Source organism: Crocodylus siamensis, chromosome 1, assembly GCF_052110815.1.
Source record: "Crocodylus siamensis isolate JL-2025a chromosome 1, ASM5211081v1, whole genome shotgun sequence".
NCBI lineage: Eukaryota > Metazoa > Chordata > Crocodylia > Crocodylidae > Crocodylus > Crocodylus siamensis.
The window spans coordinates 2863145-2890415 of NC_143395.1; the positions used below are offsets into that span (position 1 = coordinate 2863145).

Below are 27271 nucleotides of genomic sequence, written 5' to 3' on the forward strand. Positions count from 1 at the left end.
GCAGAGCCTACCAGCCCTGAAAATTTCATCCAACTCAGACAAAAAAACAACAAAGTTATAGCTATGCTTTGTTTCCCCATTATACCCTATGGCTGGATCGCCAAAGTGCTTCGGGAAGCTGAACAAGGCCAGCGCTTCGACGCGGACGTGCCGCTTCGGACCCCGACGCGCCCGAAGCGTCTCCGGCTCAGAAGCCGTGTCCGCGGCCCGGCGCAGCCCCGGGGCCCAGGGAGCGGGTCACGGGCGGGGGTGCTAGAACGCCGGCTCCCGCGGAACGCCGCCCGCCTGTGACCACACAACGCCTCGGCCGCGGTTCCCTGTTCGGAGGAGGATGGCCAGCTTGTCAGCAGACGGGGTGAGGGCAGTGGTCCAGCTTCAGGTAAAGATGGGCCTGCTGGTGGGTCAGACCTTGCCCTATTCACTAGCAGGGTAAGCGCCAAGGAAACCCTCCCCCCTCCCTTACTTTTTACTTTCCACCTCGAGGGTGTGCACTGCTGCCCTACCGCTGCAGTGGCTACCAACCCCAGAATCATGGTATAGGTTCCCGGGTCCTAAAACTGCGTGCCGTGCCTCTCACGCTGCCTGCCCTCCATCAGGATTCCCGTCTCGGACCTCCTGGCCCTCATCAACTGCTTGTCCTGGCCGGACCTCGTCTTGACCCTCAACTTGACACCCTGGAAACTGGGCTGATACCTGGCTTTGACCTCAGCTGCTTTTATCTTGGTAACCCCCCTGACTCTGGGCTTAGTGTGAACCACTAGGCCTGACCACCAGGGATCCTGGTTTTCTCCGACAAAAAAAAAAAATGAGCAACCCAATTTTCAAGTTCAAAAATTAACCCAAAATTCACTTTTTTCCATTATTAAAACGAAGCACCACTAATACATACATATATATGAATAATGGGCATGTGGGTAGAAGGAGCCAGGGCCTGAACTGTTCCACAGTAACTGCCTTATGCCTGCTCTCACCCTATGGTAAGTGGAGGCTAAGCCACATGAGCATAGTCTTCAGTGCAATAAGCACTTTTGTTTCCATCTAGCAAGGAGGTAAGAGCATAAACTTAGGTAATTATTGTAGGCAATGGTTGAAGATACTTGGCCCTTCATTGTATAAATTTCTCACAAGGAAGATCCTAGCAGCAAGGGTGCATTGAAAGCATCTGACATATATAAAATGAAACACCTCTATATCTAGGTATCTATACCTATCTCTCTCTCTCTCTCTATATATATATATATATATATAGATACATCTATCTATCGATCTAGATAGATATCTAGATTGATAGCAGCCTTCTTGTCCCTGCAGGGGGTTGCAAAGAGGATGGAGCTGGACTGTGCTCAGTGGGGGAGATGACAGGATGAGGAGCAATAGGCTAGATAGATCGATAGATAGATTGATAGATAGATATAGGGGTGTTTCATTTTGATCATGGAAAAATGTGGATTTGGGGTTACTTTTTTTAACCTGAAAATTGGGTTTGTTTGGTTTTTTTATGAGAGAAAACTAGGACCTCTGCTGACCACTCATGTCTTGGTCATACCTGACTCCATCTCTACTAAGTACCCACCATTTGTTCCTCCCAAGACCCCAGATCTGAGCAGGTGAGAAAAGGAGTGAAAAGTTTCCACGTCGAACAACGCAATGGTGCATTTCAACCTTGAGAAATTGGTTGACACCCACTGCGTGCACACTCCCCCAATCTAACACCCATTGGCAGGAGGTAGGGCTGAGGAGAAACCAAAGGGAGCGCTCAGATCCTGCCCCCCGTGCCCACCAGTGGCTCGATACCCTGATCAGGGCTCGTGGACTTCACTCTGATGGAGCTGAAGCAGATCCTGCAGGAAGATGACTGCAAAGATCTGCCTAATTGCAAGAAGCCACACATGTTATGCTGAGGGAAACCAGCTTTTGGGCTGCAGCGGTCACCTCCCTAGTAGACCATTGCCCTCTCGGGGATTACTTAAGGACCCTGCCCCTTGTTACCTCTTCTTAGGGAGATAGAGGTCTCCTTTGATGATGGGGTGAGGGCAATTATCCAGCCCGTTGACATTCAGCCCCTTCGGGTGCAGTGCTGAGCAAGGAGCAATGTGGAACCCACCCAAAATGAACCCACAGGTGCCTGTACTAAGCCCCCTGCAACTTCCCTCACGGCAGGGAACAAGTACCCTCGGGGCAGGGACTGCAGTCTGCACCAGACCGGGAGATCTGGGTAAGCCAAGCGAAGGGCCTGAGGGTGGGTCGTGGTCTACCTCCACTGAGGAACGAAGCCACAGTCTCTCTCCTGGTCCCAGTCTCAGAGCCATTTGCTCACTACGAAGCAGCATTGCGTAGGCATTTTCATAGATTTCATAGACGTTAGGGCCGGAAGGGACCTCACGAGAGCATCGGGTCCAGGCCGCAAGCTTGACACCGGGTGAGACAGACCCCAAAGGAAGGTCCAAGGACCTGATTCCTCTCTCGCAGGATAAATCAGAAGCCACATGACTGAACTGTGCCAGGTCAGACCAGAATCTGGCCCAAGGATCCTGCACGTTGATACCCTTATTGGGGCCGATTCTCTGCTGGCCTTGCACTGCTTCGATGTCAAGGGAGCTCTCCCGCCTCCTGCGAGGCTAACACGGCTCGTCTTTCATTTCTCAACACCAGAGAGAAAAGGGGCGCCAGCATCTGAGATTGCTGCTGGGCTGGGAAGTGTTTGACGAGGCGCGGGATCTCCGGCGGAGCATCGAGCTGGATGCTCTTCACGACAGCCTGGTGTTCGCCGCAGAGAAAGGCCTGCCCTGGCCCGCGGTTGCTGAGGTGGGGAAGCTCACAGAAGAGCTCCTGACGGACACGCAAGGTATGTGCCGACGCTAGGATAGAGCCGTGGCGTTCTGGGCTGGTCCCATGTGGGTCCACGTCGGGGAAGTGGAAGGCAATGCTTTTATGCCAGTGTAAAACAGAGAGAAGGGAAGTCGCAGCCTGAATGTTTGGGGGTTAGTTAGTAGCTAGGGGATCAGCTATGCCCATGCAACTCTGCCGCGACCGTGCTACGCCAAGTGAAGGAGTACAAGTTCACTGATGTCAAGAGACCAGAATCAAACCTGTTGTCCTAACCCTGCTCCTGCAGTGCTTTTTCAGAGCAGTGGTTACCGGGGCCTCAGAGAGATGTGCCCTGCCTTGTCCTGGTCTGACATGCCTGGGAGTGCCACCCTGCCAAACGAGTCTGATTGGGTTGTGCAGATATACATATATTTCAGGTTTACGGGGCCTGAAATCACGCCTTCGCCCTGTGACTTGTAACTCGTAACTGCAACCCCAGCACTTATCCAGTCCCTTCCATCCGCCGCTCTGAAATCTCTGTAGAAATGCTCCTGAGCTTCTCCACCCAACAGGCCAGAAGCAGACAAATATTACTGCTTTCAGCTGCCACGTGTGCACATGCCACATGCAAGCGTGCACCTGCCATGGCTTGATGCAAGCGCTTGCACGCCATTATAGGGACACATTACCACCTGCTCGTGAAAGACCCTCTGGAGGTTCAGGACATGTGGCCTACATTAATGTGTGTCACAGCTCCCTCTATTGAATGGTCAGCGGGGATGTTGGCAAGTTATTGCTTCTACTAGAGGATGAAGCTATCTCATATGGTACCGTGTGCATCCTGGTCTGCAGTCCATACCCTTTTATCAACGCCTGCTGCCTCTCATCATCATTGGCAATCCCTTGCAGTTGAGGATGGCTGTCTTCCATAACTGTCTTATCTGTGGGTCTGAAGGTGGCTGACGAGGCCTCTGCAGGATCGACAGACTCACTTGCTGCTCAGGCACCTGTTTCCGTGCACGGCAGGTGCTCTTGGTTCGATTTGCGACACGTGGTTTTCGCAACTCTCACTTTTCTGTCTCCTGTTGTTGTTTCAAAGCACTGAGATCCTTGCAGCAGACTCTTCCTCCATTTGGGGCAGTCCTGGGCTATAGTCTCCCACAAGCTGAGATGTTGATGTTGCATTTTTCAAGCTGGCCTTGAGGACCTCCTTGAAGCGTTTTCTCTGCCCTTCTCTTGAAGGTACACCTTGACTGAGCTGGGAGAATAAAACTTCAGGAGTCAGGTGCACTCTTTTGGATGCGCCTAGTTGGCATCAAGAGCAAGGAGGCAAGCTCAGGTTTGCTGCCTGACAACCCAGAATGGTGGCTGAGTACTTACCCATTGCATATGACTCTGGATTTGTGCAAATCCTAGTGTATTACCCCGAATCGTTGGGCTGGTTGACTGATCTTGGACCACATTCTCCCTTACACTGATGGAAATCCCAAGGAAAGCCTCTGAGCGCATTGGAATTGCTGCACTCTCATGCCTGGGGTGCGGAAATCAGACTCTGACCCCAGATCCATCTATCAGTGTCGAACCAAGAGGGAACTGAGGGGTCAAAAAACCCTAGTGACCTCGACCAAGTCACCAGCACTTTCCACCAGCACAGACATGCTGACTCCTATAATGAGGAGGATTATATCAATTCCCTGATGGAAGGTTAGTTTGTTAATAGCCCATTTTTACAATGGTGTACCCTGCTGAGGATCATCAGGGTCACGCTGATGCAACTAAAAGGAGCAAAGTAGCTTCAGAAAGTGTGAGATCCATACAAGGGCCTGATCCAGCACCCCCTCAACTCTGCATCACCCCACCGAATGCTGCCTGGGATGTTTGGACCAGGCTTTCATGGCTTGCCTGCTGCTTCTGGCACCTTGCCCTGCCCCTCAGGTTGACCAGAGACCTGCATCCAGACAAAGCCGGCAGCTGGGGAGCAGGGAGAGCCTCAGCACAGCACTAGGACACACGCTCAGGTGTGAGCAGTTGGCACTCTGCAAATGGTGCTCAGCACTGGGCAGGAACAGGCCCCCTCCCTTGCTTGCCTAGGTTTCAACATGCACGCCTCGGGCAGAGATTTTCCAACCCCGAGATGCAGATATCGCCTCTCAACACATGCATTATTCCGGTGACCTTGAAAGCATCATCGAGTGGGTTGTGTACTTACGTCCCCGTCTGCTGCCAAGAAATAAATTAGAGCTAATAGTGGCCTTGTTTGCTCACGAGATGATACAGCTGGTTCACACCACTGGGTGTGTTGTGTGTTTACACAGCACAAGTTTAAATAGAAAGGGGCTGCAAAGCTTGAGTCTTTGGATTTGATCTTTCTGAGAATGATTTTTACGGATCCAGAGTCCCAGGTCTGAACCTCCTGCTCCCTGATTCTCAGCCAGGGCCTTGTGGCATCCAGGGGGCCCTTGAGAGCCTCTCAAGGGTGCTGCGTGATGTTAGCTCTCTTAGGGGTGCAGGCATAATTCACAAGATAAATCCAGCAATTTCAAACAAGAATTCATAATGTTAGAAACAGCCAGTCCTGCCTTGGTCTTTCTGAGTTTTTTGCAACAGAAGGATTGCTCCATTATTTTTCTGTAGTCAAGAAAGAGTGAAAATTCACAGCTGGCATTTCCCAAGCGGTGCTTTGTGTCTAATGAGGGGTGCCTTCTGTCTAAAAAAGGTTGAAAACCACTGCTCTAGCTTCTGGGCTTCTTCCGGGCCAGGGGCTCCCAAATGGTGGTCCGCAGGACTACTAAGGGTTTGTGAAGCCACCTTAAACAGGTTGCACAAGGCCTCCCCAGCTCCTAGCGTGGGGATCTATGAGAAATGTTGAGTGTTGCCACTGGTCCAGTAGGATCCCTATCCTAGGCTCTCCCATACAAAGGATGACTAACTCCCCCCCATGTCCTATTCTCAAAGCTGTAGTGGGCCTCTCACATAGATGTTATCTCAGTCCTACTACTCCCTTAGCTTCAGCGTGTTGCTTTCGATTCATACCTGTGTGTGTGAGAGGGGCATTGGGCCTGAGATGGGCCAAGACACAAACAGGCATCCCAAATCCTCTCTTCCTTGGTGCCCTTGGAGAGAAGAGGAAGATGCAGCAGAGGAAGAGACAGGGAGGTGGCAAAGTCACAGTGCTACGATGTGGCACCCAACCATCCAAGGTCCAACAGGAAATGGCCCGGGTTAGGGAACGGAGAGGGAACATCTTTGCATCAAGGGCCATACCAGGGATCATCTGGTGTCCCGGTTATTCAGTCTTTCTCCTCGCCATACAAGCTGGTCGGAGTCCACCCAGGTTATGGTCAGAGAGAGATAACTGGGTTTTGTAGTTCATGTGTGGGTAGGGACACAACCACCTGCCCATCCCCACGCCCGCAGCAGCAACAACAATGCAAACATCACATTCCCTCCTGGCTTTGGTTGTTCGATATGAGACCAGATCTGCTTTTCACGTTCGTACTGAACAAGGCTAAATCGCTCTCTGTGGGTGTAATTCATGCTACAGCGGGTGCTGCTGGCTGTATGGCCAGCGATTCTCAACCAGGCGTTGTGGCACCCTGGGACGCCTTGAGATCCTTTCAAGAGTGCCCCGGAGGGCCATGCCATGTTAGCACAATTAGATGCGCAAACATGATTCACACAACAAACCCAGAGATTTCAAATAGAAATAGCGAGTGTTAAAAAACATCATGGCCCCTTGTGGGCTTCCTGAGTTCTTTGCTCAATTATTTTTCTGTAATAAAAAAAACAAAACAAGTGAAGACTAAAAAATGGCATTTTCCAAATGGTGCGTTGAGCCTGTTAAGGGGTGCCTCGAGTCAGAAAAGGTTGAGAAGCACTGTACCAGAGTAACTAGAAGCTCAGGGTGCACTGGGCCTGCCTGGATCTGGCCTTCAGTGGGGGCATCTACACGTGTGTTTTACTGTGGAGCTGTCTAATTAGCTCCACAGTAAAGCATCACTGTCTACACATGTGGCACTATTAGGCTGCAGTAAACTAATTCACTCCAATGCAGAATAGTACTGCCCGACACAAACATTATCCTATGGTGAAGTTATTTGCTTCATTGTAACACATGCAGACAGCGATCGGGGTGACAGGGGCATGAGGGTGCTACAGCATGTGGGGTGCCAGTTGGTTAGCATCCTCGTGCAGCACCCAGCCCCTCCGCAGCTGGGTTGAGCCAGGGCTCACATCAGAGCAGCCCCGGCTGGCAGGCTGACTGCCTGATCTCCCTGACAGCTGGGGCTGTGCCACCCCAGCATAATGTGCTGTGGTCCTGGGCGCACGTGCAAACACGTGCCCGGGAGCAATATACTACGGTATGAACTGTGGTGGAGTTTATGGCTATGTGCTAATCGCACGTGTAGATGCGTGCAGTGGGGAAGTCTGTGAGGACAGGGACAAGGACAGCATACTAGCTGTTTCCTTAGATCACATAAAGCCTGTTCACAGTCTAGGGCGGATCGTGTTTGCCTAATGCCAGTTGCAAAGGCCTGGCCATTACTGCTGTAGGCAACTTGTTTGCATTGCACATTTACTCTGGAGCTCAGCCGGGGCGGACGAAAGCTGTGAAGGCAATGAAGACTCTGGCTCTGAGGACAGCACGAGGTGAAGGGCGACCCAGTAGAAGCATTCACTGAGCGGGGAAATTTTACCCCTGTCCGAGAGACTGGCTTCAGGCTTATGCACTGCTTATACCCTGCTCGTACCAAGGGATCCCAGGGGATTTACATATGCACGGTTCTTTTTTGGAGCTTCCTGCAGTTTTATTATTATTTTTAAGTCATGCTAGTGCCTAGGAGTCACAGTTATAAACCAGGATCCCTACCCCAGCAATCTTACCATTTTATTTTATAAGGAAAAATTTTTTCACTGTTCGTGTGACCAGACTCTGGAATAGACTCCCACATGCAGTGGTGCAGGCACCTGCCCTGGAGATCTTCAAAAGGAGACTGGATGCACACCTTGCGGGGGTTTTTTGACCCGGCAGTCTTTCCTGCCCGGAACAGGGGGGCTGAACCCGACGATCTCATGAGGTCCCTTCCAGCCCTAAACTTCCTGTGAATCTGTGAATTTTAATATCACTCAGTGTCAGGATAAATGAAAAGTTTTCAGTGAATGGAGAGGACTTGCCATCCATGCTCTGTAGCACCTGCCTGCCTGCATGCTCTTACCCTACAGGAACCGAAAGTTAAATCCCGATAACGTACCATTCAGGAAAAGGTGACAAAGTTACTGTAGGGTACCGTGGGTGCAAGCCCACAGTGTAAATTTACCCCAGTGTAAAAGCACTGCAGACACGTGACACGGCCTGGCATAAGTCACTCCTTGCCTGAGTAGTTAACTCTGAGAAAGCAAGGAGATACTGTAAACTAGTGAAAGTTTTCTGTGTGTCCGCTCTCCTGGGCAAGTCCATCCCCAGGCAGCTCCGTTGTACCACGTTGTGTGTCTTAGCCCCGTGGGGTAAGGGTACGCCCATGAGCAGCCGATGCTGGGATCTGGGACAGACATTCGATAGGCTGGTTTCATTGAAACCAAATAAGTCTGATACTAACTACATCCATCCGGGTGTATCTCGCAATTTTGCTACCAGACTTATGTGTCTTAACTTCTGTTCTGTTATAGGTTTAGGCCGGTTTCTGACCACCTAAACTGGAAAAAGTGTAATGTCTGTACCTGCCCACAGTCCCTAGACCTCGCTGCAATCTGCTCGTTCCCCCAAACCCACTGACTTTGCTACCTTTTCCCCTGGGACCATAACCTCTGTTTTTGAGCATGCATTATGAAACAGGCTCTATTCAGAACACCCACTGCTTCCTAACAATTAGATTAAGGCTTCATTTAACGTCACAAGCAAGTTGCATTTCCCTTTGCAGCCGGCCAGGATAGGAAGGGACGCGGCGCAGTATAACAAAGTAGCAAGCTGCTCTCCGCTTTCCCTGCCAATTCGAAGGGGAAAGATCGATGCTGCTTCGTTTACAGTCAACCCCGCTGAATAATGGATGGGGGAAGCTAATGATAGATTGAAAGCTTGGGAAGGAAGCCAGCGCGCAACAGGAGTTAATCTCCAGAAGAAAAAAAAAATCTTTGCCGCAAAAACAAACAAAAACCCATTTTGGAGTGAGAAAAATTGGCATTAATAAAGGTGGCTTTTGCCAACTAGGATTTTGTGAGCGCCTGATAAATATAAGACCACTTTATTAGATAGTCAAGGCATCTGCCTTCCAAGGTAGCTGAGCAAGTTTTAACTTTCCTACTGATTATTACCAAGTGTGCCAACAGCATGCTACCTGCTCTCCGGGTAGCAACTGGACTTCGCAATCGTGCTCCTTTGGGCAGTCACTGATGCCTGCTCCAAGTGGGTAGAAAGATGCTCCCTTGGGGTGCAGCTACATGACACATAAATTGGCGTTGCTGCGTATGAAAAGGTGGGGCAGATGCAAGACACACAGCCCTGTTACACAGGAATCCCTCGAAGCCGGAGGAATTGCATGCAGGCTTTCACTCGAATCCCCTGGAAAAACGTGGACTGACTTCACTGCTTGGGAAAGCGCCTACGGAAACCAGAGCTGCCGCACAGCCTCCGCGCTCCTTCGGACACGGCGCTGCGGCTCCCTCTACGACGCCGTGCCGAGCTGGATGGATAGGGCTAGCGCAAAACCCCACGGGGCTGATGCTAGCCTCACTGCTGGTCTCCACCTAGGTAACTCCATTGATTTCAATGCACTTATTCCAGCCTTACACCAGGACGAGCGACGCTGGGACCAGGCCCTTGGTGCCAGACCCTCAGTGTCTGGACACACGAATAATTTATCTGAGGGTAAAAGAGGGCTCATAGCTCAGCTGGTCCATGAGACCTGACCATGCAGATGCTCCTACCCTGCAGCAAGGATAAAAGCGCATGCACACAGTGACTATGGCTGACACGGGGTAAGGCTCTGCCCCTTTAATCCCGCAGCAGAATTGCCGTATGCCTTTCCCCTGCTCATGTGCAGTGGGGGCATATGGAGCAGCCACCGGGAAGGCTGGACAGACCAAAGACCAGGCTCCTTCTTGGAAGAGGCAGACTGCAGTCAGCATCAGCTGGTGTTTAGAAATACAGGCCAGGAGGCCGAGGTGTAGCCGGGCAGCACCGGCTGCAGCAGGGCTGATGGCAGCAGTGGCTAGAATTGCACCTGTCCACAAAAGCAGTGCCCAGGGCTGCTGCCTTGATCACCCCCACCCCGCTACACTACTTGCGGTAGGAGCCCCGTCTTGGGCTATCAGGTCTAGTCACCTTTTTTCACTGAAAAAAAGCCCAGACGAATCCCCTGATTCCCACTTCAAGCCGTCACCCACAACGGCAAGGAGCAATATCCACAACCTCAAGAGGGCTGAGTTCATCACAGAGAAGTGGCGCGGGAAGCGACCTCCAGAGGTCGTGCCGGAAGCAGGATCGGTCCTGTCCAAACCGTCCTATTCACATCCGCCATCAAATCTCTTACTACTAACAAGACGTAGCACCCAAACCTGCCACAGGTTACAGCCAGGGGACCCGGGCAGCTTCCGCGAAAGGTTAACAGATGCTCAAGAGATCCCAGGTAAAGTGCCATATAGTGCAACACAATTAATTCAAGTATGAAGAACAACTCAGGCAAAGCATAGGGTGGACTGCGGGCATTTGCGCTGTGCTCCATCCCCTCCGCGCCTCTGCATGTCTAGCAGGAAAAGCCCAGATCCTCTGCAGAGAGGCATCAGTGCCCATCACAGGTGAATGATGCCACTAGTGCACGAGCAGGCCACACATCAGTAGTAGCGGTGGCCGCCCTCCAGGCCGCGCCAGGCAGTCGGCCTCTTTCCGTTACAGCTCTCCTTTTCCTTTAGCATCTCGGGCCTGCTAATTACTGCCACTAAATATAGGTTTCCTCAGCAGTTAAACTTTGGCCTCTCCTTCCCCTGCTTCTTTCCTGCAGGTCTCAATGTGGAAATCATAAGGACCAGACTCCATTCTCAGCTGCGCGGGGATAAATCCAGAGTAACCACCGCTGGCTTCCAGCAGAGCTACTCTGTATTGGCATGGGAGTGACCGAGAGCCCTTTGCACTCGGGGTGTCAGGGCAAACTCCAAAACCGCTCCTCCTGCTGCTGTTGATGGGCCTGATTCTGAGCTGGGGCTCCAGTTGCAAGGAGGCAGCTCCGCTGAAGATAATAGAGTAACCTTGGTAGAGATGCAACCTGAGATCCAAAGCAGACCTGGCACACTGATATGTCAGCCACGGTTCAGATTGTAAATGTTTTGGGGTGTTTAATTCTGCATCAGACCTGGACACCGGCATGGGCGAACTGGGCGGCCACCTGGGGCCCAGGCAGAAAGGGGGCCCGGAAATGGTAATGTTTTCCTGTTGTCCAATTATTATTATCATTATCTCTGGCGAAGGGGGGCCCGATACAAAAGGTTTGCTCAGGGCCACCAGGAGTCCGGGTCTGGTGCTGTTCTGCATCTGTACAGCACCGGGTGCAACAGGGCTCTGATCCAGGACCAGGGTTCCTGATTGCTGCAGTAGCAATCAATCATGGTCGCAGTCATGCTGAGGGGACAGCTGATCTTGTAGTTCAGGCCCTGATGAGGGTCAGTACATTTCAGGCACGTCTACATGTTCATTAATGCGCCTTAGATCTGTGCATTTAGTTTAGTACTTGCTTAATAGAGTACTAACTAAATGTGCGGTAACTAGAGCTACTGTGCAATAGCACCAATGCATGCATATTTTGTGATGCTTACTGCACATTAGCCTAATAACATTGCACTGTGGGCTATGAGCACGGTTTTTAACCGCCATGCGACTGCGCAGTGTTATTAGGCTAACACGCAGTAAAGTGTCTGATGTAGACGTGCCCAGTATGTGGCTTTGGGAGATAAGCTTCACTCTCCTTTATACTGCTCCGGTAACAAAAAGTGAGCTTACATTATATTTATCTATTTATACATACATTATATATTTATATATATATTTACGGAGCCTGGGCTCCGTAAATGAGGTGGCATCCAGCTGTCCGCCTGTAAAACGGAAACAACTCCACTCCTTCCTTTCTCGCACTCATGCTGTGTGGTGCCTATTTACATTTTGAGCACTTCAGAGTAGGGCTTCCCTCTGGTTATATAGGTATAGAAGGCCTGTCACCATATGGCCCCAAGCTCAGCTGTGACCTTGAATTGCTTTTGATGCCTGTTTGTAGCAACACCTGGCAGGAGCAAGCGCTGCTTACCAGCAACATAGCACCGGGGCACTGCCCTGCCGCGGCTGACAGGTGCCGACTGAATCAACAACAATACATGTTTCACCCCCTTCCTGCTTGTCCCAGAGTAAAATGCATGCAAAGTGCTGCTGTGTTTTGTGTGTGTTATTTTTCACTCAGTGTTTTCCTTCTTGTACCTAAACAATATAACAAAGGCTCGGGAGTTTTATGCAGTTTCCTTAGGGCCATCTTTTCAAAGGAGCACATTTTCTTTGTGCCTCAATTCCTCTGTGGAAAACCTGCATTTGCAAGGAGCCAGAGGCCATGCCAAAATTGTCTCTGTCAAGAGGCAACACACAGACCCATATCCTTGGACATGCCTAATTCTCATGGACTTCCATAGACTCAGTGGTGGTCAGGCAGCTAAATACCTTGGTGGTCCTCAGTGGTGGTCAGGCACCTAAATACCTTTGTGGTCCACATCCTCGGTGATTTCCCATGTTAAGACCAAGGGGAAATGGGGCCTTTAATCTCTGTATCAGCCCATGCTTTGCTGCCTCACCTGAGTTTCCTGAAGGGTTTGGCTACAATCTCACCCATCAATTGCCAGAATCAGCTAGGATTATGGAGCTTATTAACCAGATCTCTTCAACCCGGTGTCTTTATCTCCCTGGGGTCAACCTTCCGAGTTTTAGTTCAGAACCAGCAGCGATCGATACGGATGCTATTGCCATGCATTCAGCTAGCTTCTCTACATCTCAGAGAATGTCATTAGGGCCGCATAATTCAGCTTCACAGCACCCAAGGTAGGAATTATCAGCCTGTATTGCAAAGAGCTTAACACAAGCTCAGAGAGAGGGTAAGTGCTTTGCCAAAAGGCATGCAGTCTACTAGTGATGGAGGTAGAAACCTAATCCCAGAGCCCTGTCTGAAAGTCCCCTGCTCAAGCCATAACTAGACTTCCAGGCTGTTCATTTTTTGTCTTCACTTCACCCGGCACAGATGGTAAGGGTAAGATATGTTTTTCCCATTTACCCTCCAGAAATAGCCTCCAGTTTTGTAGGCATAACTCTGCCCCCCACATGAAATATCAATGCAAAGTCAGCGTTGCCCAGTTAAACGTCTGATATGTTATAGTCAGGTATAGAGCCAGTCAGAAACTTCACGGGCTCTTTACTTCATTTTTTTTCTAAGTAAACAATTTTTCGTAATAAACTCAAGCTCTTTTTGGGGGGGAAAAATATTTCCCCCCCCCCAACAAAAAATGGGCGTTGCTGTTTTCTTTCCTTTTTGTTAAAAATATTGTGCCTTGCTTGATGTCTTTTTATTTTTTATAACACATATGCCTGAAATGCTGGCCTACTTTTTCATATAATGCACATTCAAAATTTTTTGGCAAATGAAACATCATTTTCAAGAAAGAAAGTCTTTGAAACCTGAAAGTTTGCTAAAAATTTTTTCCAACTATTTAAGTTGGTCTAATAAAAGATATCAGATTCATCCAAAGAGCCTTGTCTGCCTTTATTAAATACAACATTTCTAAAATATTTTTAGCGGCATGATTTATCACTTTATTTTACATTGCGGGGAGGGGCAAAAATTGATAACAGAAAAGACAAGAAAATTGTTCTGGGTCACATACTTCAAAACAAAGAGAAGGTGGAAATTTCCAAAAAGGTTTCCACTAAATGGCTTGGATGCCTGACAGCACTTGAGGCAGGGAATCTGCTGGCACGCATGCAGTCCTTTGGGCCCACAAGATTTTTGTGCTGAAAAACTGAGAGAAGGATTGTTTGGGAATCCCCATAAAATGAGAGCCCAATTAGAGCACTACAAGTTTGAGCATATTCTATTGCTAAAGCACCATCCAAATAGGGAGATACTCCCAGGCTGGGCTTTTCTCACAATAGTAGCTGAGCACTTAGCTGACGTTATTATTTGTGTTTTTCTTCATGGCACTTGGTGGGAAAGCACCTCCGTTTTAGGAAGCCCAAAGAATTTGTGACTTCCCAGGGGTCATACAACTGGACTAGGGCAGAGCCAGAAACTGAAACCAGGCTTATTGAGTCTCAAGCCAGTGTTGCAGGACTGCACAATGCTGGTATAAAATTGGCAAAAAAATATTTGTCATCACACGTTACTAAGATCCACATGGAATCGTCACAGGGTATTACCTTTAAAGTTAAGTCTGTTTTTTTAATGTGACTTCTGAGGGCCGGAAGGTCAACTATCCTGACAGATTGAGGTCTTGTGTTTTTATGGAACCAATTCTTCACATAGTGAAAAGAAATGGACTCTAGAAATGAGAGCACCTTTTTATGTCTACCTTCTCCCTACCTTCAGATGAACCCAGCTAACTATCTCCCACGTGTTATATGATAGAAACTCATAGCTAGATGTAATTGGAAGGCAAATACAAATGAGTGGGCATCATGGACATTTTCAAAAGACATCAGAATTTTTTATTTTATATTACATTTTCTGGGAAATTTTTTTTCATTCTAACATTGAATTTTTTTTCATTTTGGAAGAGCTTGGAAAAGTTTTATTTTGGTAAGGATAAATTGCTCATTCTCTCCCACACATTTTTTGCTTTCTGACTTTTGGGGGGGAGCAAGTAGGTTTTCCCACCAAAATGAAACAAAATGTTGGTTCAAAAATTGTCACAAATGGTATTATTTTCACTAAAACTATAATTTTATTGAAATTTTTAGTTCTGGGGATAAAGTCTTTGTGTGTGTGTGTGCGGGGGGGAGTCACTGGAAAATTTTAAACCAGGTGGACTCTTATCTTCATATCTATAGCAATATCCAACCCAGAATTTCATAAATTCAGAGATGTTAGGGTCAGGAAGGACCTGAGCAGATCATCGAGTCCGACCCCCTGCCCTGGGCAGGAAAGAGCACTGGGGTCAGGCGACCCCAGCCAGGTGCATGTCTAGCCTTCTCTTAAAGACGCCCAAGGTAGGGGGTCATGAAGGTTGGGTTGATTCCATTTTTGGTTTCATATTCATTTCTGTATCACTTTGCCTCTTCATATGTTCCCCTCTTTGTGATTAATTCACTTCAGGCCCACAAAAATAATCTTTGAGGACTAAGGGGGAGAGCAAATTCTCCCTCTTTTTAATGTGTGTTGGGTTGTACACTCGCGTTGCCTGTGTACAGTCATGATCCTCTGGAAGTACACTTGGCCTGAGCCAAAAGGCCAAGAAGCATATATCTTCATTGCCTGGGCAGCATAAGACCACCGTCAGACAGCTTAGTGCTCAGTGAAGAGTCATGTGGTCAACGAGTTTCCTCCTCAAGGTTTATGAAATTGATAAGCTACAAGAGAAAGACAACAAGGATGTGTTCAGCATGGGTTACCACTCAACCCTCCACCCATCGGCTGGGCTATATAGTCACAGGGGCCTTTCCCCCTTTGGGGAATATCCCAAGCCTGTATCATGGACTGTTTTTTTTAAACCAGTGACCAAGGATGCCTTTGTGTAGCACTCAACATATTACGTGTGCTTCTGCCTTGCTTCAGTAAAGCATCTGATTTGAGTTGACCCGGAGAAGAATCACCTATGACAGGATTCACTACTGACATTTTTGTAGCTTTATCCAACTTCCTTGAATAGCCTCCCAAGGGATAGCAAAGCCATTACTCTCCAGCCTGACTCATTATCATAACTCAACCGTAGGAAAAAATCTATCGTGGTCTATATTCCGCTCTGGCTGAAGTCAGTGGGAATTTTGCCTTGGATTTCAGTAGAGGGAGATACAAATCCTAAACCTTCCAAGGGAATTGTAGTTGCCTGATAGACTGCCACTTAGAACAGAGCCCAAATGGGCACAAGAAAAAAGCTCACCAGGGATGGAATCCATAGAGATGTGAAATAAGGCTCAAGGTCTGTCATACAAGCTAGGTACAGACAGTGAAAAAGCCCAAGGCTTAATCGTTTCAGACTCTGCAGGCTAGTCTAAGATGCACGGATTAAATTGAAACAGAAGAGAACAGACATTTACCTTTGATTCAGGAAATGTAGCCACAGGCCTGCAGTGGCTCAGGCCAGGAGCTGGGAAGGGGGTGGTATTAGGGCACAGCTCTCTGGCTGTGTGTTCATTTCCTCTTCCTGAGGCCCCTGAGGTCTCTGGGATTTGCAGTCCAGAATCACAGCAACAGGACTCTGCAGGGTTGCTCATCACTTCCTCTTCCTGCTTCCAAGGCCTCTGGGATTTGTAGTCCACAGTTGCAACCAGCAGTAAGTTTGATTGGAAGCAAGAGGATGTTTAACACACTTCCCTGGCCCCAGACCCAAGCCGCGGTTTGCCTGGGGGTAGGAAGCCTCCCCTGCAGACTGGACTGAATCCCCACGTGGGCTTTCACCCCACCACCCGTTAGGCAGCCAGTCCTCACTGCCTCAGCTAGGGAGCAGAGGGGCGGAGCCAACCCTTATCTCTGGAGCAGACAGCACAGTCTAGCCCAGGGCTGCAAAGCATGCTGGGATGCTGGAGGTCTCTGATTTAACTTGAGCCAGGAAACGAAACCGAGGCAGAAGTTTCATAAACTGGTTTGACCCAAATCAGTTAAGTCTGATACTACATTCAAGCAGGTCGTTTTGAAACTGGTTTATGTGCACTGGATTTCTATTCTGTTACAGGTTTAGACCAGTTTCTGATCACTTAAACCGGTTTGCGTGTAACTTCCATCCCTAGCCACAGTGGGCTGCCAAACACACTTCAACATGAGCTGTGAGGGATCCACAGGATCAGAAACAGCCTCAGTGATATCTGTCGCAAAGAAGTCCCCAACCCACAAGCAAAGGACTCAAATCCACATCCCTATCATTGCAATGTGAAATCCAAGAGTGGAGTTAACCTTGTAGGACATTCATTCATCTGCTTGGACAGTTGTCAGCCTAATTGGCTGCAAGCCTCCTGGAGGAAACATGGCCTTCTTGTTTTACAACAAATAATCCTTAAATCATGTTTGCTGTGGGCTATACAATGCAGGCTTGTTGATCTAACACAACTTTGGAAACAGCAGGCCTGAAGAAGCAGCAATTTCCCGTTTTCTTTGCAAGACAGGCTTAAATGTAAATAGCACGAAGCAAGGAGCATGATGCCAATGTATTTCACGCACATAACAAATATTTGTTGCTGCTAATCAGCGCATCATTTCAACAGCACAGTATCCAAATGGCAGACTGACTGCAATGTGAACCTCCTAGTGGCTTATGGTACAGGTACACAACACATCTATTACGTGGGAAATTGAGTTTACTGCACAGTAAAAGTGAAGTGGGTATGCTGTTTTAACCTAGGGTAAGTTGTCTTACATGAGGTTAAGTGTAAGGTCAGGGAGCTGGTTGTGTGTCTGCCCCTTCGTACGGAATAGGATCTGGGGTAGATTGTGTCACCTTAATCTCATTGTGTGTCCATCCCCTCAGACACTATTTTCATTTTGATTCAGGTTTATGCATCTCAGAGGCCCTCCAACTCCTGCAGGACAAACTCACGGTGTGCGAGCCAAAGCTGAGCCCCTTTAAAGCCTGCAGTGTGTGCGATTACTTCTGCAACACCTTCATCAGGCACTACCACCTCTACCAATTTGTGCTGTGTCAGGAGAGGGACCTCAGACAGCATTTGGCCCATCTGGAAGTCTGCGCGCCCCCGCAGCCTCTCCCGCTGATGGCAGGCACTGAAGTGGAAGCAGCAAAACACCAGCAGCAGCTGGCTGCCCTCTCTGCCGCAGAGGCCCAAAAACGGACCAACATGCTGCTTCTCCAAGAGAGGCTGCACTTGGAGAAGGAGTGCATGCTGCAAAGGGTATATGACAGAGTGGATGCACAGGCAGGGGCCCTGGACAGAAAGGTAAGTGTGTGGGGCAGGCCTACTCAATTTAGAAAAGAGACACTTGAGGGGGGCATGAGAAGAGTTTGCAAAATGCTAAATGCTGATGAGAAAGTAAATAGGGATTTATTATTTACTGCGGGCGTCTACACAAGGCACTAATCATGCAGGAGCCTAATAACACTGCACAGAAGTGTGCTGGGCAAAACCCATGCTAATATGCTACAGCTGTGTAGTAGTTTTAGGCTACTACACACTGTTTTGTTCATCCTTTGTGGGTGAAGATGACTGCATTGAGCGGGGCGGGGGGAGAAGAGAGAAAAGAAGTAGGAAAGAAACAGGGAGGAGGAAAAAGAAAAGGAGAAAAAAGGAAAAAAGGAGAGGAGAGAGAGAGAGGAAAGAGTAAGAAGAGGGGTGGAGGCTAGGTCACATGGGTATGCAGGTGACTTATAAGCCTGCTCGCAGCCTTGAGCAATCTGCTGCAGCAGGGGCAGGAACATAATGAGGACTGGGAATGAGAGGTTTTCGTTTTCCTGGCCACGCATTTCTTCTTTGCATTCCCATGCAGTGCTGTTCAAAGGCCAGTGCTGTTTTGGATTGATGGATGGTCACAAGTGATTTGCTCCCATGACTCTAGGGAGCAAATCTGGGGCTCCAGGGAGCAAATCCACGACTCCAGGGAGCAAATCCACGACTCCGGGGATGCTTACTGCACAGTAAGCATCACTAAAAACCTGTGCGCCGGCACTATTGCACAGTAGTGCAAGTTAATCAAGTCGGTTAATCAAGCACTAAACCCGCCGTAACTACAGCACGCTAATGTACATGTATATGCACCCACTGTCTCTCACGATGTAAGAACTAGGGGTCACAAAAGAGAACTAGTAGTCATTTTTAAACTAACAAAAAGATGTTCTCTTTTCATGCAGTGTGTCATTGAAGTGTGAAACTTGTTGCCAACAGATGTGGTGAATGCTGAGAGTTTAGGCAGATTCAAAAAGGGATTGGACACGTTCTTGGAGGAAAGGGGCATCAGTAGTTACTGAGCCTAGGAGTTAGGGGGACAGCCTCTGAATCAGAACTTCCTAGACCTGAACTGCTGGAGGCTGCAAGTCGGAGAGAAACCAGGGGAAAACCCTGGTCATACCCTGTTCACTGTCCCCTTCAGCATCCCCTTTCTGCTGCCGTGTGACAGCAGATACTTGTCTGACCCAGTAAAGTGGCAGTTCTTATATTCTTACAGGGTCTGTAGAGAACAGGCAAGTCCCTCTGGGTGCCTGTCTGTACCACAGGAGAAAATTGATTGATCAAGCAGCTGAGAGAATAAGCTCCACCTACATTTATGCCAGCGAGCATGCTCCCTACCACTGCCTGGGAACAATTATTATTACTATTGGTATCATCATCGTTGTTGTTGCCATTTTTGTTGCAGTTGTTATTATTATTATTTCATGACTTTGTACTGTGGCAGCATCTAGGAGCCCCACTCATGGTCTGGGACCCACTGTGCTAGGGGCTGTACACACACAGAGCAAACAGTCTCTGCTCCAGAGAGCTTTAATTCTAAGGGCAACCTGCTCATGATGCCACAATATCATCACTTAGTCACCAAAGACCTTCTTCAGGCTCTGGGGCCCGGGAGCATGGCTACCTCCCCTTGTGGGGTCTGCTCCCTTTTGGGGTCTCTGGCACGCCAGCTGGAGGAGCTCCAGGCCACAGTCCAGAGACTGCACGCCATCAGGGACTGCGAGCAGGCAACAGACTCCTACTGCCAGGCCCCTCTCCACCTTGAGCAGGAGGGTAGACCACGGTCTCCCTCCAGGACAAGGGAGGACTCCAGGACCTCCCGCTCTGTCCAGTCAGGGGCATGGACCAAGGTCGTCAAGGGCCCTAAGGCCCGCCGCACCAAGGCCCCTGCCCTGCCGAAGCTTAGCAACAGGTATGCACCTCTTGCAGCCCCGATAGAGCTTGCTCAGTTGCCAGCTCCGACAGGCAACACATTAGGGTAGCATGGAGACAAGCCTGTGGCTTGGATATGTAACATGTCCATACTGATGTAATACTGATATAATTTATATCAGCTTTTTACACCAATAAATGTTTTTGCTCGATCTGAGCTTTCAAGAGGCTGAGAAGCGATTACACTGGGATTCAGGGCAGCTAGCTTTTGGGGAGTAACTGCTGCGGGGGATGCTATTAGAGGGCCTCACCACTGGGTGATAAGGGCACAGGTCACATTATTGACCTGTTGTTATTTTTCCTTGAGCAAAATATTTACTTCTAATTCGAACGTCCCAGCGTTGCTACTTCTAATTAGCCCCAGTGTTGCTTCACCATCGCATGTATGAAGCCCCAGCATGTTTCAAAATGGCCGTGGGGGCACTTTATCTAAGCCTCACTGAATGATCTTTAAGTAAAGCATGCCACGGCCATTTTGAAATGCACAGAGGCTTAATACACATGCCAGGAGCTGTTTTAATTGGAATGGGTGTCCAGGAACCACTCTAATTAAAACGCCCCCACCTGTGAGCATGTGTATAGGCAGCTGATAAGGTGGGGGAGAAGGGCTTAAAATCTGGGGCTGTGGCCAAGGCAAAGTTGAGCATGGCCTTTTAGAGCTGGTCTGTACAGCTGAAAACCTGAGGTTATTTACCTTGGGTAAATAATACAGATGAGCTATTCTGATGCACAAGTAGAGACCATGCTCTTGAGATTTGCTATGAAGTGAACTCACGGCGGACGCTGTAATACCCCAGCCTGGCACTGATCTCAGCGACTTGACCTAATGGCAGAACTCAAGTGCCTTTCTTATTGTCATGGTGTTTTAACCTTAGGTGAGTTGGCACGTGGTATTTACCCTGCAGCAAAAGACAGGTTGGGTTTTTTTAATTTCATTTGAGCAGTAAAAACAAGTCTTGTGATGTAATGCAGAGCCCAAGGGAGTGCCTGGGGGTGGGGAGGAGGAGGAGTGTAACACAGGAAGAAGGTAAATTTAGCAGAGGTGTCTCATAGGTTGGGGGTAGGTTTCAGGAAGGCCAGAGCCTCAGAGTACCCACCAAGCTACCCCAGACATGCTCTGGTTAATCTAGTTTGAATTTTCATTCAAATAAAGCATGCAGGCAAAGAAATCCCAAATGCATCTTCACATAGTCATGACGTTGAGGCCACAAATCATGATACCACTGTCCCGGTTCCTACTCCTCCTTACCCACGCGGATCTTCTCCCTGCGCACTGTGGAGCAAATTGGATCCACACAGGAAAGCAATGGAGATCTGGTTTCTCAGCATCTTTGCCTTCCCAACATGGGCTTCCCCTCTCACACGCTGCATGTCGTGGCAGCTGCCTGCAGCTCCCTACAGCAGTGTCCTGAGTATTAGCAGGAGGGAGAGCATCACGGTAGATGAAAAGGACCAAAGTCTATGGGGTTTCCTCAAGGGGAGTGGTGCTCAAGTAGGGGCTGCAGGGTTGGCCTGCTGTATTTAAGCAGTCAATCCCCTTTGCTGGTGTTGCTGCCAACACCCCAGATTGCTAAAATGCTCCATTCCCAGGAAATAACTTTACCCCATGGATGCTGCACAGTCACCCTTGGCTGAGCTGGGATAGTGGACCAGGACAGGCGACTGGCAGAGTCCGTCCACTGCCCTTGTACTGTGTTGCTGCATTACGATTTCTGAAATCATTATTCTTTTTTTTTTACCTAATTGGTAGGCAGCGATAAGGATTGACTTCCATGACAGTCTTGCTTTAAGAACGCAACCCGATGGCTCACCCCTTCCCAGACGAAGCCAGGGAGGTGTGGTGGCACGGTCGCACCCTGCTTCGAGCTCACTGCCCGGTCAGCGTGGGCTCCTGCTCACCAGCCGATCAAGTGTGAACTCTGGCAGAGCCACTGCTTTTTTCACAGCTCTGGAGCCCAGGGGCTGAGCATCACCTCCTCCTTTCTCCTCTCCTCCACTGAATTCCCTGGCAGGGGGAAAGAGGGGACGAGCAGCCGCAACAGCACTCACCTCCTGGGCTCTGCGGCCACGTGAGAGCAGTGGTCAGAGCTCACACCAGTCAAACCAGCGAGCTCGTGGAGCTCACTGCATCTGAGGAGCTCTGGCAGGAGCTGCGCTGACCGGGCAGCAAGCTCAGACCGCCAAAGGGAGCGTGCCTGCACCCCCCTCACCCTGCTCCTGGACCCCTTCTGCTCTTCATCTGGTCCTGGTCTGCCTGCATCATGGTCGGATACGACAGTGCAAGATCCTACAGTAAGCACAGACCTCCCATCGGAGACCCTGGGAGGTCTGAGTGTGCAAAAACTGCAGGATCAGGCCCTTTCTTGGTAGGGTACCTGTTGGGCTGCCATCTCCAGTCTCATTTTGTAACCAGCCATGAAAAGTTTATAAATCTCAGGGGTGGAGAGCCCAAACTCTGCCTCAACTTGCATTACAGGTTCCCAGCCCAGGAGCAAATTGTTTTGGAAATTTAATTAAACTCCAGTGAGGCACTTTGATGATCAGCCCACATGTCTAGCGGAATTAATGTGTGCGCGATAACGTGCGCGTGTCACCGCACCGTTGGAGTTCAAGTAATGCGGCTAACGCCATCCTCAATCACCTTTTGAACTCAGGCAAACAGCCAGGAAAAGTGACTGGGAAGGTCGAACGGGCGCTTTAATGACAGTGGGGTCTCTGCTTTGGGTCAGTCTCACACACAAGGCCTGAAACAGGATCTGAGCCCTGGAGCCCATGAACCCACTGGGATCTGGGTTGACCTCAGGGATCTGGGTTGACCTCAGGAGATCCAGGAAGCCGTATGGTGGCAGTGGGTTGGACGGCAGAGAAGACAAGCTCTCTCAAGCCGTCCAACCCACTATCACCATACGGCTTCCTGGCCTCCCGTGCTGCAGCTCCATGCATACACCCAGGGGTCTTCGAGCATCCAGAAATAACCTGCCCCCAGAGGAGTCAATGGCTTAGGTAGAGAATCTCTACTGGGTTAAAAGTAGGGAGCTCCTTTCAGAGAGGTGTCCTTGCAGACTCACCTAGGCCTGCACCCTTCCCACCTGCAGATCCCACATCTCCGAGGAGCCCAGAAGAGTTGAGAGATGGGGGACACCATTAATGAGTCTGTTTACAGCAGGGGGGCTGGGTTGAACCCCTGGCAGGCTAAAGGGAACGGCTGGTTGATAGTAGAGCTGGGGCTGAACATAGCTCCTGCCCTCCTGCTCTTCCACTTCCTTTTAGGTATTAGACAGCATGGTGAGAGAAGCACTCAGGACCCGGATTGACGCTGTCCATGAGATCCTGCGGGCTGAGATCCAGACCACCTTTGAGATCCTGGATCTGAGACTCCAAAAGAAGACCCTCTCCTTAAACCCGCCTGCCACCCACCCCCCGCCTCCCTCCTCCGAAGACCGAGCGAAGTCGACCAAAGCCCAGGTGCAGAGAAAGAAGAAATGACGAGCCACCGCCCTTCTGGACAGACCTCAGCATAACCTCCTGACTGCCGGTGCACAGTGACTGTGGTCTGCGCTTCCCTTTCGTTCATGAACTCTTTGGGCATGGTTGATGCCAGCGCATTTGTTCATATTGCCCTGGTTGGAACGATTAAATTCGCTAGGAACAAACCAATGTCACTGACGAGTTATTAACACGGGAGACAGGAGACACTCACTATCAACAGCTTGGCTCTGCTAAAAGATGTAGGGTACGTTCAGTGCTGGCCCACTGAATTTGGCCTAGCGCTGTATTCGGTATTGTGGAAGGGCAGTGTGCAAGGCAGTATTGTGGAAGGGCAGAGCAGTGTGCAAGAATTTGCTCTCTTCACTCCTGAGACAGCCCTAGGTGGAGATCCCTATTATAAATAGCAGGCCTCTCTCTCACATTGGTTCCCACGGCTGGGGGATTAGCTGCTCATTTCTCCATCAGCCCGTGCTACCACTGGGAGCCTCAGGAACCTGCTGTCTTGGGGTGAGACCCTGTGGCTAAGCACAGACAGTCAAAAAGCCCAAGGCTGAATCAATTCAATCATCACAGGTTAGTCTAAGCTGCGTAGACTGAACTGATACGTGAGTGAACAGACATTCATTTTTGATTCTGAAAATGCAGCCACAGGCCTGCAGCGGCCCAGGCCAGAAGCCGGGGAGCGCTAGAACACGCCTCCCCGCTCAGCTGGAGCAGGCAGCTTGGGCCAAGGCTCTGCGAGTGGGGTTTGCAGGGGAGGTGCAAAGCATCCTGGGATGCTGGGGGACTGAGTTAGTTTGAATTGGGAGAAGATCTGGGATAGACGTTCAATAAACTGATGTATTGAACTAGTACTTACGTCTGAAACCATCTAGGTTGATCTTAAACCAGTCTGGGCCTTTTTCAAAGTGGTTTATGTGCACTGAACTCCTGTTGTGTTGCAGATTTAAGCCGATTTCTTGTCACGTATGCCGGTTTACGTGTAATTTCTGTCCTGTGCCTAAGAGGTGCAGCACTGGAGGAGCAAAATCAGGGGCACAGCAAAATTAATCTACCCCACTTCTTGTTCTGTGACCACAGCTGCCTTGGCATGGTACTCTAGTGGGGACTCAGAGCTCATCTAATATGCCCTAGAATAGTGATGGTGACAATATTTCTTCCAGTTCAGGGGCTATCTTCCTTTTTAGAGACCCTTTGGGAATACCATGACATTGCTGTGAGATTCGAGACAACCCTGGAGCATTTGGGCTGGGCCATCGCTATATACAGAACTCACCGCTCAGGAGAGGAGGGGACTAGGATAGCTTTAAGCCTCTGTTATGCCTCCTAATCCTAAACTCACAGAGCCGTTAGGGTGGGAGGAATCTCAAGGGTCTTCCGGTAGTCAAACCCCATGCACAAACACAGGAGCTGCTAGTGGGCCCCAAGCTGTCCCAGGCAGATGCCGATCTAGCCTTTTCTTGGAAATGTCTGATGAAGAAGCCCCAAATGAATGGATGCTTTGGATGTTATTTTCTTTCTCTGCCTCACGTCCCCCCCTGTAAAAAGTGGGCGAATGCCACCCTCGGCCTCATCATCGTCACAGTGGTGTGAAGATTGCTTCTGTAACATTTTGAAGCACTCAGATGCAACAGTGAAAAGCCCCCTCCAAAAGCCCAGGAGGAAATAATCAATTCTGATTTGAAGAAAAAGCTTGGGCAGCATGTGGAAAGCAAGGCCTGGGACTGCTCAGTGCATTTGGAGAAAATGAAATATCGGACAGCTGATCATTACATGGTCGTTCTCTGAGAGAGCAGGGATCCGGAGGAAAAAGCATGATGCGACTGCGTCCTAACACGGATTTACAAAGGGAGTCACATCTGCAAACGCATTTAATTCTGGGATTTCCAAATCATTACAGCTTTGCAATCTTTCCAACACACAGATCACTATGTGCAGCTTTCAAAACGTCAGTCAAACTGAGCAAACAAAGTCTCCCTCCCCTGGCATCACACCGTCAGGGGCGTTAGCGGGTTTGAAACCCTGAGACCCACTGCCCTGGCCTAGGGGAGGGATTTTCTCGCAGATGCTGTTTTGGCAAATGTTGCCTGCAACTCAGCCTATGCTGCCTGAGCTGATGGGGCTCCAGATAGCAATGGTAGGTTGCTATCTTCGATGCAGGCCAGTATTAGAGAGGGAGGGGAGGCATGTAGGCTGCACAGGTATTTAGCCCCTGGCTCCTCCTCTGACCTCTATGGTCATTGTCCCATTTTCTTTACCAGCTTCTATCCCCATTCTTCTTCCGAGGAGGAGTTTAACCTCCTTGTCACTAAATAATAATGCTCCCCCTCCCTTCACAGCCCCTGGCAATTAACTACTTCGCACGTGCTATGTAAAGGAATGAGCAATGCACCCCGGGTCATGCCTCAGCCTCCATGGGGCCTCCTGACACCAGGACCAGCCCCTGGGCACTCGGACGGCAAGCGGCAAAGCTCACGTTCCTGCTTTCTGCTTCAAACAAAGCTCCTTCGTGGCAGTCAGGGCCAGAAGCAAATGTGAACCCGCTGCGATGGAAGAGAACATGGGTTGGGGGGAGTTGGTCCGCCCCACCACATATAACACACAAGAAAACCAGTGTCAGGCATCCAGGTTGTAGCCGTAGTGATCCAGAGGCAAAAGGAATCTAAACTCACGGGGAGGGTGATATCTTTAATTAGACCAACTGGACATTTGCAAACCAATTCTTTGATTTACTTGCAAGCTTTCGGGCACGCTCGCCCTTCATCAGGCATAGGAGAGAGCAGAGAAGGTAAAAAGTTCATTTCTACCTGGGAGCACTTTTACAATCTTTGCTCTCTCCTACGCCTGATGAAGGGCGAGTGTGCCTGACAGCTTGCAAGTAAATCAAAGAATTGGTTTGCAAATATCTAGTGGGTCTACTAAAAGATAACACCTTTGCCACGCGTTTCGATTGCAAGAAAAGAAGGGCGCAATGGGTTATGGAGAATCAACGACCCCTCATCCAAGAACTGGCCCCTACAGGACAAAGGACTGTCTGATTCTGGGCCTCCTACATTTGCAGGCAACCTTTGCCAAAAAAAGGGTCCACAAGAATGTCCTTTCCATTGCTTCCATCTGTCACCACCGCAATAACCCAACCACGTGTCACAGGTACAGACGGTGCCTGGCACTGGGACATTAGGGACCTGGCTGAAAACCTACTGAAGTCAGTGTGAGCTTCTTTTCATTGCCCTCAAGGGTCTGAAGACCCAGCCTGGGAGAAAGTGGCAGAGGAAAGCCAAGTTATGGCTCTGCAAGGCTGGGCACCCGGCCCTCCTCACCCCTGGGAAGCCACAGAACGAGGGTTAAAAAAGTTTAACGATGGTTTAAAAAGTTTTTTTTAAACAGCAAGAAGCAAGAAGGCCCGAGTGAACAATCAGGGTAAGAGGGAGTATCCCCCAGCTGGCCTTCAGGGGAGGGATGCTTTCCAGTGCCGGGCAGGAGGGGAAGCCAGGATCTGCCATGCCCACTGCTGCTTGCTTTCAGTCCTATATTTTTTTTTCAGTTTTTGTCAGCAGCCTCTCTTGCTCCCGGGGATCTCAGGGAAAGAGCAGGCAGAAATGTGAGCGTCACGTGAGCGGGTTTCCTTCCCGAGTGCACGGCGCCCTTCTGATGTTTTCTCCATCCTGAAGCTCCGGGGGCCGGTGGCACGGCAGGCGCGGGGGGCCTGGGGGACCTCAGGACAGAGCAGCGCGGCACGGCCGGGGCGCGTCTCAGCCTGGTTGTGTGATGTGCGAGGAGGGAGAGGGTCCCGGGAGCACCGGCCTTGAGCTGGATGCTTTGGAGGGTGGGATGCTTCGCCACCGTGCCACAGCGGGAGGGGAGCAAGCTGTGATAATGCACACTGCCCCCGGAGAAACCCCTCCCTAGAGGTGGCATCCA

The 27271-nt window shown here is 49.8% G+C and overlaps 1 protein-coding gene across 1 annotated transcript; it reads left to right on the forward strand.

Annotated features, from left to right (window-relative positions):
* The first annotated feature begins 331 nt into the window (after positions 1–331).
* Positions 332–23347, forward strand: C1H8orf74 (chromosome 1 C8orf74 homolog). The gene is made up of 4 exons (XM_090031590.1): positions 332–379; positions 2653–2845; positions 17523–17923; positions 23132–23347. Exons 1-4 carry the CDS (start codon positions 332–334, stop codon positions 23345–23347), a joined length of 858 nt encoding a protein of 285 aa, XP_089887716.1.
* Positions 23348–27271: the final 3924 nt, after the last annotated feature.

What these genes read in the sequence shown, in the direction of transcription:
- C1H8orf74 (XM_090031590.1), top strand. Translation starts at nt 332, where the DNA reads ATGGCCAGCTTGTCAGCAGACGGGGTGAGGGCAGTGGTCCAGCTTCAG. An exon ending in GCTCCTGACGGACACGCAAG is followed by an intron (nt 2,846 to 17,522) that starts GTATGTGCCGAC and finishes ATTTTGATTCAG; the next exon opens with GTTTATGCATCTCAGAGGCC. An exon ending in CAGGGGCCCTGGACAGAAAG is followed by an intron (nt 17,924 to 23,131) that starts GTAAGTGTGTGG and finishes ACTTCCTTTTAG; the next exon opens with GTATTAGACAGCATGGTGAG.